The sequence below is a fragment of the Megalops cyprinoides genome, chromosome 7 (assembly GCF_013368585.1).
Source record: "Megalops cyprinoides isolate fMegCyp1 chromosome 7, fMegCyp1.pri, whole genome shotgun sequence".
Classification (NCBI taxonomy): domain Eukaryota; kingdom Metazoa; phylum Chordata; class Actinopteri; order Elopiformes; family Megalopidae; genus Megalops; species Megalops cyprinoides.
In genome coordinates, this window is record NC_050589.1 from 36,113,267 (window position 1) to 36,127,720 (window position 14,454).

Here is a 14,454-nt window from a genome sequence, read left to right on the forward strand (position 1 = left end):
AAAATAAAAAATAAAAAGAGTCGTTCTCTCCGCGGCTAATGCGCATATTTGTAGTATTGGCCAAAATGTATCGCAAGGAACGGCTAGATATATTACAGAATATTGCGCATACAGGTCTAAGAGAAAAGACACTCGACTGAATGCGCCATCCTTTAACGTAACCTTATACGCTAGCCGCAACGTGTCCCATGGTGGCAGATGCGTCTTTCCTACAGTTGGGATTTGTAGTTGTACATACCCATATCCGGTATTTGTGCTTGCCGTCTAAGAACACCAAGTCCCATGATTCAGAGAAACCCAACACGCTGTCATGTCAGTGTGTTTTTGTTATTGTTGTAGGTTAGTGGAAAGACTGTCACATTGAATCAGAGGAAAGTTGACACTGCGTGTCGTTTTCTTTTATAGCCTTTCGAAATAGATGGACTGCAAGTCCATCTGACCGTTTCGATCACTCAATAAGCTGCGAACAACGCAAGGTGGGTGTTTCGTTGACTTTGGTGAACAGTTCGTCTGAGCCTTTTTTCGTGAGAAAAAAAATGTCTTCTGCAACTTAGCATGGCTAGCTTGCTTTGTGGCGTGTTTTGGTAGCCAGTGCGCAGTGTTTGTCTTGGAGACAGATGCAGTAGTTACACAGCGGCTAGCAAACTAGATAGCAGCTTCTTAACTCTGACTCTTAGCTAGGATGATAACTGTAGTTTGCTGTTGAGTAGCAAATATAAACTGTTCGTCTAGCTAGCAGGCTAACAATGCTGCAAGCGCACGCCATAGGCCTAGATAATCAACTGGAATGAACTGCTTTTCATAATGCTAGCTGGCTAATTGATAATAGCTACCTTTGTTGCAAACATCATGGCCAACTAACAATCTTATCTAGAGTTACAAAGCACAGTTCCAAAATCATCTTATTACTTGAAATAAAAAATGCGTTATTTTGTTACTTTGGTGACCTGTACTTTGATCGGCCTTGTGCTGTTTTAGCTAACTGGATCGTTTGCATTAGCTAGCTAAATGGCTAAAAGATAATCTCACAGACGATGTGATGCAGGAACACACTGTAAAGTGGTCCCCTGGGTTGCGCATATCCACCAGTTCTGTATCGATATGGGTGTCAAATCTTTGGTGTCACAGCCCATCCATAAGGTATCAGAATTAGTGGACATGTGCGGCGCCTCTGCTAAACCTATGCCTATGAGCAAGCAGAGGAACTTGTAGTGACATGTGACAGGTGGTGTACAGTAGCGGTTTGTTGCTCTGAAATTGTTGTTAGTGGTGTCGATGATATGATATGTTGTTATGATGTATTTATGGCAAACATTCTTCGTCCTGTCATATGGCTCAGTGACCGTGAGGCTTCACTAAACAGATCTCCTCCAATTACACGCCCCCCTTTTCCCTGTCGTGTCGCCGGACGCCTCGGAAACCAACTCTCTGCGCATCTTTCTGTTATGGTGCGGTATTTGCACGCGAACATAGCTGAGAGCGTGTGCACAGTTTGTCCTCTCTGTTCGCCTTTCTGTATCTCTGATTTGTTTCACAGCATTTTCACTCTCATTGCGTCCAGCCTAATGACGTCCAAGCTTTAATATTCCTTTCATCCAGTTTCATGTAATTCAAAAGAACTGATTCGATTCATTTCTAATGACATTTATTTGCTGTAAGGTCCTCTTCAATTCAACCTCTAAAGCTTCCAACCAGTTGTGACACAAGTTTAAAACAACGGTTATTCTTTTCTCAGAATTTAGCTGCATAATGGTTACTTGTTGTTTTTGTAAGACAGAAAGTACCTTGTATTTGTTTTGCCCATGGTCAAACGCTTTAATTGACCCTAACTTTAACATGAGTCGGTGACATCGGCTAGATCTGTGCTCTGCCTTTCTGACTAAGGCAAAAGAATGACTGACCAGAGGTGTTCTATCATACAATTGGAGGGAATGATTTGGAAAAGACATGGAATTAAATCTGGTTATTTCATGCTTCTGAAATTTTTTATTCATGACACAAAAGTGTTTTGTTTTTGCCTGTTGAAAGATTTTACAATAGTTGGCATAAAGGGTGAGAGTTGATTAATTATGTTATAGCCTACAGTTGAATAGTCCCAGAATAATGAATATATGTTGTCATTTTGTAGCCTTGCAGGTTATGTCACGAATACTCAGTTTGTGTTCATTCCTCATAAAATGGGAAATATGCTAAACAGTGATGACTGTATAGGACATGCCATCTGTTTTTCTGTTGTTCAGCAGTACTGTGAATTTCTGCATATTTTGACGTTGCCTCCCAAAATGGTTGTGACAGTGGATTATTTGAATGTGATCATCACATGAATCCAGCTCTCTTCCACATATGCTGGGACATGAGTTGAACTATTTATAAACGTTAATGAGGTCATTGCAGCATGAATCAAAGTTTTCCACACAGCCTGCCTCTCAGAGCAGAATGTCTGAGGATTACTGTCATGCCTATATCCACTATCTAAGCTAGCTCTTGTTTAGAGGTTATGACTTCACAGTAGATCTACCTTTACATTAAAGCATTTGCCATTATTCTCTCACAGTATTGTTTGTATTTTACTGTTTGTTACTCCATATGGATGGCAAACTATGCACTAGCCTATGTATGCAAGCCAAAATCCTCTAAACTTGTGTGACTGGACAGTGAGCCTTCATGTACTGCAAAGTAGGTGGAGCTAATGTGCTATGGATTATTGACTGTCTGCACAGTGTTATGAAACAAAGTTTTTTGATTGGTTGAGTTAGCACTTGGGAAGGTATGGTAGAGTGACTCATCACAGGGTTCATGAAGCCTCATTTTCCCATCGCTACTGAATATACCTCTTTGATATGAAAATGTTACTTGTATGAAGAAGATGCTTGGTACGAAAACATAAAAGAAAACAACTTAACAGTTCCAATCGAGTGTTTCGTTCCAGGAGTGTGCATTACAGTTACAGCCTAGCTATTAATATACATGTACACGGGAACTGTTATTAAGATTATTGACATATACAATGGATATCAAATAAATGTAGACAGTGTCTCTAATAGTCTGCACCTTAGGTCTCTTTTAGATATTTATTTATTTATTAAAGTTAAAGCACAGGCAAGTCTTAAGCTGCACATCATTTGGAAGATGCTATCCAATTTTTTCGGGAACAAAATGTCAGCAGCTTTCACTTGACCTATAAATGTATAGTTGTGCATAGAAAGTGCAGTAGTTTACCATTGTATTCTACCTGGCAACTTGCTCTGGATGAAGAGGAAGACTTTTTTTTCAGTGTTGGTAAAATGTTGTTATGGTAATGGGAATATAGTTAAATATGCTTTGCATTATCCTTTACAGAGATGTATGAATTGTGAATTGAAGTAACTATAATAAAAATTACTAGAGTAATGCCTGTTCTTTTCAGCTGACAACTGTCAAGACTGGAGAGAATTCATTTTTAAAGTGGGCAGGGGTTTGTTCAGGGAAAGCACAGAGAAAGACACAAAAAATACAACACAGTGGCAAAGTCCCTTGACCAACTCGATGACTTCTAGCCTTTTCTCTTCCCCTGTTAGCTCAAGGCGCAAGTGGGTGTGTCTGCTTCGTCACCATGGAAAAGGCAGGGAATGTAGAGTTTCGGAATGTGGGGCGGAGCTACTTCCCCCAGAGCCGAGTGGAATGCCATTACAGCCTTAGCGCACAACACAGCTGGGCTAGCAACGACTGGATTGGACTGTTTAAGGTAATTTGGGGCTATTCAACAGTGACCAGTTATTTCCCTGAGCACAATTTAGGAGCCGAGTCACTAGTGGGAGCCAAATTATGGAAAAGAATCATAAATCTACATTGTTGTTTTTTAGAGGGGGATATTAGTGGTGCTGAAGCTGTTACACCTTGCAGGTAGTCATTTGCTTCTGCCATTTAATTATTTTTGTCAGTGCTATTATATCCCATTCTTTATGATAGTTATGGCATTGAAAAATTTAAGTAAGTCAAAAACGGGTTTCTGGGAAATTCTGGTTAGCACACTTATTCTGCAGGAGGTTAGCAACATCTTTGAGCCTCAAAAGATGGCTGTCTGTGATGTCAGTGTCAGACTTCCAGAAAGTAAATGGTCATTACTGAAAAAGTAAAATCGAACCTGCCTTAGTATACATAGTAAAACCTGTCCCCTAAAACCTGTCTCCACCCTCTTGTTTCTCGCCTTGTCCTACTCTGTCTTAGATGGGCTGGACGTCTGTAAGGAACTACCACACCTTTGTGTGGGCCCTTGTTCCTGCAGGTTACCAAGAGGGAACCAACGCCAACTGCTGCGTGCACTTTCAAGGTACATTAGCCCCATCCTTATCCCATCTCTCTGTACTTTGGTCCACTGGAAATGATCTGTAATGTGTTTCCATAATCAAAATCGGTTGTAGTGATTCATTGATGATAGCCGTGGTTGTAATGTTAAACTTCCACACCGCTATTGTGCAGCTCATGCTTTTTTTTTTAAAATGATCTGTGGATTGGTCTTTGAGGCTATTGAACAGGTTCCTACACTGATAGGGCAGAAATTGCAAAGTGACAGGACAGAAATTGCAACAAGCTGGGCAACTATGAAGAAAGCAAAAAGCCACGCAGTAAAAGCAGCGTTTGAGTTTTTCAGGAAAAAACAGTGCAAGTCACCTGTTGGCGTGGAAGGCTTGCAGGAGCTAGGAAGGAACACCACCCGCTAATTTACATTTACATTTATTCATTTGGCAGACGCTTTTATCCAAAGCATCCAAAGTTATCCATTTATACAGCTGGATATTTACTGAGGCAATTGTGGGTTAAGTACCTTGCCCAAGGGTACAGCAGCAGTGTCCCAGGGGGGATCGAATCAGCAACCTTTTGGTTACGAGTCCTGCTCCTTATCCACTATGCTACACTGCCGCCCCACTGCCGCTAATTGAACATCACCAGCTCTGTGATATCTGTGCTTTGTGGATGCACTTGTAGAGCTGTGACAATGGGCAGATTGTTTAATTTTACACACTGTAAGAGAAGCATAGTCTGCCGGGAGAGAAGATCATAAAGCACTAGTGGCCATTAAAATAGATTTCAAAGGAAAGAAGAGAGCTTCCTTTGGCGGATTATCAGATTGTGGGCTGAAAAGACCGCAGGCCGAGGTCTTTGTTCAGCACTGACTCGGCTTGGGCCGGAGGGACGCTGAGTAATGAAGAGGAAGACGATAACGACGCATAGAGGGAGAATGGATTATGCAGAGCAAACGCAGGCCTGTCTCAGTCTTTGTATCAGCCCTAGGTGATTGATCCTATTGACCGGCCGTGCGCAACGGCTAACGTGACACTGAGAGAGAAGTCTCTAGCACATCGTCAAATTAATGACACTCCAGCTCACAGAGGTGCACACGTGCAATTTCTCAGTTAAGGACTAGAAGACTATGAAGACAGGAGTCCTGTAAGCATTAATCAGAGACGATTAAACGTGTTGTGAGAGGATGAATATTGCAGCTATAACCATGACCGTTAATGTTTACTGCTGACTCAAACAGAAGGCTATTATCTACATATGTGTGAGTGAGTATGTGAGCGTATATATATATATAATATGTATATATATATATATGTGTGTGTGTGTGTGTGTGTATATACACACACACACATCACACGCACGTATATAAGATAGACAGCCTGGTATAGTGTACTATGACTGGTTTATATACATAAAATATTGATGATAAAATGTGCATTATGTGACTTGTAAACAACTCCCATTGGATGCGTTAGAGGTGGAATAACTTCCGCAAGGGTACAACAGTGGTGCCTCACCTGGGTATTGAACCCATTAATCATTGATGCTGGAGGGAACAATCCATTTTTGGCGTGAATAGGGGGAGGGCGGAGCCGTGCATTTGCATTCTGGTGTCACTGTACCCTCACTGTCTGCATCCTCACTGCTGGTATGTTCCGGTCCCCCTCCCTGTTGGGACATGAGTGATTATTCAGAGCACCCCCCCCAATGTCCTCCAGCCTCCTACCTGCCCAAACCTGGCGCAGAGGCGTACCAGTTTGTCTACGTGGATGGCAAGGGGGCCGTGTGCGCCCGCAGCTCCCCCTTCACCTTCTGCGCCCCCAAACCGCTGGAGGACCTGGTGACCCTGGAAGAGGGGGAGCATGGAGCAGAGGAAGGGGAGGACCTGCTGCTGGTGGTCCCTAGGGCGGAGCTACTGCAGGTGGGAACGGAGAGGGGGACCGGAGGGGCGATTCATGGGGGTGGGGGAGGCTGTGCTGGTGGAGGTGAGAAGAGATGACAACACAATGTTAAAATGTGGAGTGTATTTTCTGTTGCGCCAAAAAAGAGAAAGTATATGTATATTGGTGGCTGTAAAATAAGAATAAAGAGAGGGAGGAATGTGACCGAAATGCAGGATTTGATTTTAAAAATGTATATGTAAAAATTATGTGGGGAATTTCTCTACCATTAATTTCACGCGTGGATGGGTCTCAGATGGGTTGTCATTCGTCCCTGTGTCTTTCTGTCCCTCCCTCCCTCCCTCCCTCCCTCCGGAGCAGAGCCGCCTGGAGGAGTGCCTGCAGGAGAGGGCAGAGCTGCTGCACGCCCGAGAGGCGGCAGAGAGAGAGAGCGAGAGGGAAAGGAAGACCAGGGAGTGGGCCAAGAGGGAGTGGGACAGAGCCAGGAAGGAGCTGGAGGAGGACATCAGGGAACTGAAGGAGAAACTGAGGCGCAACAGAGAGAGGATGGAGGAGATGGAGAAGAAGCAACAGGTACGAGACTTGGCGCACATGCAGCCATTTGGCATCTATATGTATATATATGTGTGTGAGGGTGAGGCTCGTTGAGGTTAAACTGGTTGCAACACCTGAATTCCCTGTAGTGTGAACATGGCATGGCAGTTATGAGAACTCATTCTGGAAGAGTTTTATCCCTGAGCGTGGTAACGCTGCATCATCTCTTCCTGTCCCCACTCACAGGAAGTGCAGTCGTCTCAGGAGGCAGTGGCTGAGGAGAAGGAAGGGCTACTGGCTGAGAGGGCAGAGAGCCAGAAGCGAATCAAAGAGCTGGAAGATGACATCAAGGCCCTGACACACAGGGGGCTGGAGAAGGAGACCGAGTTGGAGAGGTGGGACCCTGTCTCTGTCTGTATTTTCTCAATGTGGCAAAGTCTGTTCTCTCACCACAGTAGTTACTAGCTTAGTCTGCTTGTCTGTCTGCCTGCCTGTCTTCAGGATGAAGGAGAGGATTAAAAAGATGACAGCTCAAAGGAGGGATGATGAAAACGAGAGGAAGAGGCTGCAGGTACACTGGCTCCCCTGCCCCAGACTGCGTCTATTGTGCTCTGAGCCCACTTGCGCTTCAGTCGCAGCCTCACGCACGTGTTGGTCCCTCTCCCGTTCAGTGTAAGCTGGAGCAGACGGAGGAGGAGCTCCGGGGTCTCTCAGCCGAGTTCCAGAGCCTGAGGAGCTGTCTGGCCCAGAGAGACACACACATCCTACAACTGAAGGACTCCATTACCACCCTGACGCACAGACTCAATGCTGCACAGAGGAAAGAGGTGAGAGAGAGAAGAGAGAGAGCGAGAGGGAGGAAAGAGAAGAGAGCAGGAGAAAGAGGAGAGAGGGTAAGAAAGAGGGGGGGAAGAGAAGGGAAAGAAGACAGAGAGGGAGAGGTGGGAGAGAGAAGGAGAAAGAGAGAGGAAAGAGAGTGAGGGAGAGGGAAGAAGGAAAGAAGGAGAGATAGAAGAAAGGGGGAGAGGAAAGAGATGGAAGAAAACAAGATAGAATACACACAAGCAAAACGAGGTTAACCCCAGGGAGAATGTTTGCATGGACTTGTAGTACCATCCATTTATCACAGCCGCTTGTAAAGGTCACGTAAACGGTGTGTGTGTTCCTCTCAGGCGGAGAACGAGGCCACGGTGACGGAGCTGCGCAGCGTTCAGGAGCGCCTGGCCGCCAGCGAGCGCACTGTGGAGGGGCTGAAGGGGGAGCTGAGCGTGCTGGCCGCCCAGCGGGACCGAGGCCAGACAGAGCTGCACCAGGCCCGCATGCAGGCCGCCCAGCTCACCCTGCAGCTCGCCGACGCCAGCCTGGCGCTGAGGGAGGGCCGGGCCAGCTGGGCGCAGGAGAGAGAGGCCCTGCAGCACACTGCCGAGGTACACCAGGAGAACTGTGTCAGGGCTCCAACCAGTCACTGACTGACTGAGCCTGGTCATCTACTATTGACGGACTGACTGAGCTGGGACACTGACCACTGATCGACTGACTGAGCCCAGGCAGTGATCACTGATTGACTGACTTAAGCCAGGACACTGACCACTGACCTTGGTATAGACCTGTTCAGACTGGAAGCATGACCAGTACTGATTAATTATTTGCTCTGTGGAACATTGCTTCCTGCACCCCCCCAGATGGAGAGAGAGCGGGTGGAGAAGCTCAGTGGAGAGGTGCAGCAGAAGGAGGAGTGGCTGCAGGAGGAAAGGATGGAGAGAGAGAAGGTGGAGGTGGAGCTGGGAAGAGAGAAAGACTGTAACCGGGTAAACTTGCACAACCACTCACAACCTCATACAACCACAACCAAACCGTGCACAACCCCATACAATTCCACATAACCATTCACCACGTCATACAACTGCAAGCCAATCACACACAGCTCCATACAAATCCACACAACCACTCCCAACATACACTAACAGATATTCCTAGAGTATCTGTATTTTCAAATGTACTCTGCTTATGTCACACACTTGTGCACAAACACACATACTTATACATTTTTCAGTGCCATTTTAAGATCAAAACTTTCTGCAGTTTTTGCTGGTGCGTTTCTGATTTTGGTGAACACTGCCCCCTGCAGGTGCAGATGAGCGAGGCACGCAGGGAGCTGCAGGAGCTGAAGGCCTGTCTGAGAGTGGCACAGAAGGAGAAGGAGCAGCTGCTGCTGGTGAAAGAGGCAGGTTCACACCTCTAGCATCCGCTTCAATGGGAACTCCACTGTGCTTCAATGAGCTTTACTGTGTTTTACTGAGCTTTACTGAGTTACACTGAACAATACTGTGCTGTAATGAGCTGTACTGTGCTAATTTAGCTATACTGAATTATGCTGTGGGTATGCTGCAGTAGAGTAACTTGTTTAATGCTTTGTACTGCATTATAAATTCTCATGAGTATTTTTGTGCTGTGTGTACGTGTGTGTGCGTGCGTGCGTGTGCGTGTGTGTGTGTGTGTGTGTGTGTGTGCGTACGTGTACGCGCGTGTGTGTGTGTGTGTCTGTGTGCGCGCATGCAGGAGCTGATGCAGTACATGCGGCAGCTGGAGCAGAGGCTTGAGGCGGTGGCGGATGCCAGGTGGAGTGAGGCAGCGTTCTCCTCCAGTGAGTGGCCCTGATACGAGCAAATAACCCTCAAAATACTACTCATTCAAAAATCAGCTCTGTAAGAGTGTGGAGAGGCAGGCTCACGCTTCTCGCTAAACTTACAAAGACGGTAATTTATTTTTAAAATCCACAAACAAAAAGGAATCAGCCTTGCGTACACAGCCAAACCAACTCAGTCTCCTTGCACTGTAGTTTCACACCTCTATTGCAAACAGGTTTGATTACAGTCAAAGTGAGACTCGTTAACCAATGGCTGGCTTACACACAGAAGATCACAAACCGACAAGTAAAAATTAAACAATTAACTGGTGTATTTGGTGTGAAATGACCGTGATTACAGACAGGAATGAACACTGAAAGTCGAGATCCTTAAACATTTAAACAATTAACAATTAAATAGTTTTTGGGGACAGGTGAAGGTTCCCTTTCACAAAGAGCCTTCGCCTCTGTGTGTCCTTCATACATCCAGATCAGTTCCCTTTGGTTTACATTCAGACATTTTCTGACCTTCTCCAGAAAATGGAGGTACTTTAGATGCACATGTTAAATACTAACTGTAAGGTGTTGTGAGTGGTGGCTGTTTGTGTGTCCGCAGGCCGTCCTGACAGCCCCCTGTCTGACTCCGAGGATGAGAACCCTGAGGCACTGCAGCCTCCGCGTGCTGCCAGGCCCCCGGGGGCCTACAGCCTGTGTGATCCCCCCCACCCCGAGACCCTGCTGCTGGCCACTCCCCCACCGTCGCCACGGGAGCTGTCCCGGGGGGGAGTGGTCATCAGCCAGCCCGCCCCTCTCTCCTCTCCGAGGCAGCCGGGGAGTAGCACACTGACGCACAGCTCAGAGTCGGTAAGAGACATGCTTGCAAGTAGGTACACACACACACACACACACACACACACACACACACACACACACACACACACACACACACACACACACTACATCACATTCATTTAGCAGATGCTCTTTTCCAGAGCAACTTTCAGCAAGTTGAATGAACAACACACATACACACACGCACACAGACACACACACACACATATGCTTCACTCATCTGTGGATTCTGTGGATAATATGGTGGTCCTTGGTCTCTGATGGACGCTTATGTTTGTACTGTTTTTCTATTTTGCCTATATGTACTGCTTGCTTCTGTTCTGTGTGTCCATACTGCGTGTGTTTTTTGTGTCTGTACTGTGCGTGCTGTGTGTATGTGCCATGTCTGTCTGCACTTTGTATCGTTTGTCTGCGCTGCATGTCTGTGCCGCCCTCGTCATCTTCAAATGAGGAGGAGGAGGAACAGGAGAGCCCGCTGTCAGGCGGTCAGAGCTCTGGGGAAGAGACGGCCCTGCTACTGCCGGAGCGCAAGGACATCGTCCTGAGGTATGCACCCAAACCCCCACCCCCTCCCCCGCCCCTCCACTGTGACCCCACGGTAATGGCAGGTGCAGGTGGAGCGTTTCAACATCGACTCGCAAAAACGACAAGAGACGTGACTCCCCAGAGGTGATGACAGGGGAGACAGAGAGGGCTTGTGAGAGCAGCGAGTGAGGAGACGGGAGTCGAGGGGAGCAGATAAGATGAGAAAAAGCTGCTGCCGTGATTTACCGCCGGGCGCACCACCAATTTTCAGCGTCATTAAAGCTGCTCTTCTCTCTCCCCCACTCTCCCTTCACCCACATCACACTCTCTCGCTCTCTCTCTCTCCCCACTTCTGCTTCTATCTTTCTGTCTCTCCCACACACACACACAGAGGATTCCAAGGCTTATCACTAGTAATGTGACTGGAGTTATCAAATGTTTGCAAAGCAAATTAGGGTATGAGCATATATGACCAGCCCCTGTCTTCTTATTCCAGACTAAAACAAAATTAATAGTAAAACCCATTAGTAAAAGAAAGAGAACAAAATGACACTCTTCTCACCAACTGTCTTCTCTCTTTAATACTGTCTTTATTCCCCTCCACACCTCCTTCTACTCACCTCCATGGTCTTATGCCCAAGTATGTTAACCTTACTCTGCCCTTCTCTCTTTTTCTCTCCTGCAGTGAGCTGATTGACTCTCCGCCATGGTAAAGGAGAGCAGTGGCAGAGCACTACCAGAGGTCACCAGCAGGAGGCGATGGAGTGTTACCAGGATTTTGTCTGTTACATTCTTATATGCATACTTAAAACTTACATACGTGTGGTAACAGCACAATTAATTTTTACACATTCAGTACATAATCTATGAGGCTCTAAGAGCAGGCAGAGGTTCTCATTGCCACACACATAAACCACAGTTTTTTTCTGCATAAATCACTGTAATATATCATCACAGACATGACATACACATCAGACATCAAATATGGGTGTATGTTTAGGGAAAGACAAACTGACAGATTGCGCATATTCATTTTTTCCAGCAAGAGTGTGTGTGTGCGTGCGCCTGCGCGCGCATGCCGTAGTGTGTCTCCCATTCCAATAATGTTTTCACTGGCTTTTAAATTTTAATCCTCACGGCTAGCAGCCAACACCTAGTGTTACAGATAACTCCATTCGAGTAATTGCAATAAGTCATGGTTATGGTCATTTTCACGAGTTCATTTGTTTGGAAGTTAAATTTTTAATGTTTTTTTTATGTGCACATTTTATTATATAATCCTTTAATGTCATTTGTTGTTTATTCAGCTGTTTGATTTTAAATCTAGTTTTTAATCACAGGAAAGCTATGAGGGAGGTTTAAGTCTGAGAACCAACCAAAAAGGGGCAAAATCGTGGTTGCAGTTGAAAGTTAGCAAGGACCAGATGAATGCAGAATGTCAGGATGACATTGGAACTGATTTTGGAAGCAGAGAGAGAGGACAGGGGCACTTCAAGCCAGCAACAGGAGGGTAAGGCATCACAAACTCCATAAGGGATAGATCTCACATATGGTCCTGTGTCTCAAGACTTGTATTCTGCATAAAAATACAATACAAAAATGATTGGCAAAACTATAGTTCAAACCAGCAAGTCACTGATGATGCATAATAGCCTGATCCATTCTGGAGCTCATGAAGCCTTACTCTCCCATCCTGCTGCAAACTCCTCTTTCTGTTCTGTGCTTTTTCAATATGTTGCACAGGATGGTTAAACCATGTCTTATTGCATGTCTAATTTCAATACAGAAACTTTACTGCTCTGATGGCAACATGAACAGGTATGGACAGTGGGTCACAGGCTGTCAGCAACATTGCGCATTCTAGGTTACAGAGCAGGATAGAAATCAGCCTGTTTGAAAGTAAACCAGATTGGAATCTTAAGATTTCTGTGACAAACTTTGACAATGGCTGCCTGGCAGATAGAGTTTGATGGGGGAATTCAATGGGGAAAATCCTATTTGTAAATAATATAATTGTGAATACACTGCATTGGCAAAAAAATATTTTGAAATGTACTTTTTTTCCTGAGGGCAGTGGACTAGATGTAACATGGCCAGCAGGAAAGTTCTAAACGAAGCTGTTCCAAAATTTGTGTCCTGCTGGAGAAGACGAGTCCAAAGGGTTCAACAGGTCAGAGCTAAACTAATGAAGTTTCAAGAGAAGGCAGAGAATGAAAAGGAGGTGTGAATTAAGAGTTCAAGACGTGACTAGCACTACTAGAAAATACATATGACTGACATGGTTTAACAAGATACTGTAAATATATTGAGTAAAAGCATCATAGAAGCCAGGAATGAGTGGTATATATGAACTGAAAATGGTGTGAATGTATGAGCAAAACATAAGTATGTCATGGCTGGAATCGGGCTCGTTACTCGATTTTGAGGAGGTCTGTTTTTAGCTACCATTTATTATAGGCACTTACATTATGACTTGGCTGATTTGACATTGAAATTGCTTTGCACCCATTTTTACTGCTAGAAAATACTTGTGTGTAAAATCTTGGATATTGCACATAAAGAATTTACTCGCAGTTCCCACAGTAATTGTCATAGTCTTGCTGCATCTGCAGTTGTAGCTGCATCGTTACTATGTTAGGTATATTCAATATATTTGATTTCTTTGTGTTCAAAAATATTACTTTGAGTGTTGACTTTATTTTCCATGTCGAAGCTAGTAGCAACATGACCTCTGTCCTCTGTTGCGGAGACAATACCAAAACGAGCTTACAAGGCGGTCTGACTGGTCTGTTGAATTCAAACTTCTCCTAGTTACTGTTGAGAGACCGCATTGTTCACGGTCCTGTTTTTTTTACAGTGTGTGATCAAATCCATGGGTTAGCATTATTGGTGCTATTACAACAAACTGAAAGAAACAGAAAAAAATCAGAGTGTCGATACCTTTGTGTACTGCACTCCTTATTGATACTATGCCTATAATGTCCCTTGAGCTAATGCAATGGACATTTCTGCAAAACATTTCAGTTGTACTTTAAATGCAAAACAGCTCATTTCATGGTATGTTTCATTATCGATATTCCATTGCATATTCAGTTCATTTTAAGACACCACAAGTCTAAAGCTTGTCATCTTAGTAATCTTGAGAGTTCAATTCTATCTTATTATCATGAATAAATATTATTCATTAGTATAAAGAGTTATGATATGTTTGTATACATTTTGTTCTTTAAAATTGCACCACAGAAGGAACTAGCAACCATATGGAGTCCTTGACATTTATCAACTTACTAAGCGTTAGGAGAACTTACTGTTTAATTGTACCTGCATGCCACTTAGCTGGATATCAGCTGTATTTCAGTTCACTCCTTTTTTCATGCAGTGTCCGTTAAATCAGCGTTTCCCAACCCTGCTCCTGAAGGCACACCGTCCTGCATATCTTCTATCTATCCCTGCTCTACCTACCTGACTGAACTCATCAGTGGCACTTTTGATTAGCTGAGCACACCTGATTTAGTCAAGCAGGAAGGATACATAGAAGATATGCAGGACAGTGTGCCTCCAGGAGCAGGGTTGGGAAACACGGTGTTAAATAACCCATCAAGGGAGGATCTTATTTTAGAATTGTACTGGGGGGAACCACATACTGTCCTGCAACTCAGTACTAAGCAGGCTGTTCTTTGCAATAGGGTCCTGATTTCTTTGATGTTTTCTTTTTCATTATGGGAGGGTTAACCC

General features: G+C 44.8%; 1 protein-coding gene across 1 annotated transcript; it reads left to right on the forward strand.

The window, feature by feature from the left end:
• The first annotated feature begins 309 nt into the window (after positions 1–309).
• Positions 310–14,169, forward strand: calcoco1a (calcium binding and coiled-coil domain 1a). Its single transcript, XM_036533533.1, has 15 exons — positions 310–476; positions 3,558–3,724; positions 4,207–4,309; positions 6,000–6,202; positions 6,543–6,755; positions 6,963–7,111; positions 7,218–7,287; positions 7,388–7,543; positions 7,889–8,143; positions 8,399–8,524; positions 8,878–8,940; positions 9,276–9,360; positions 9,959–10,206; positions 10,649–10,740; positions 11,405–14,169. The coding sequence occupies exons 2-15, from the start codon at positions 3,593–3,595 to the stop codon at positions 11,430–11,432; spliced, it is 1,923 nt and encodes a 640-aa protein (XP_036389426.1). The 5' UTR covers positions 310–476; positions 3,558–3,592; the 3' UTR covers positions 11,433–14,169.
• The last annotated feature ends 285 nt before the right edge of the window (positions 14,170–14,454 follow it).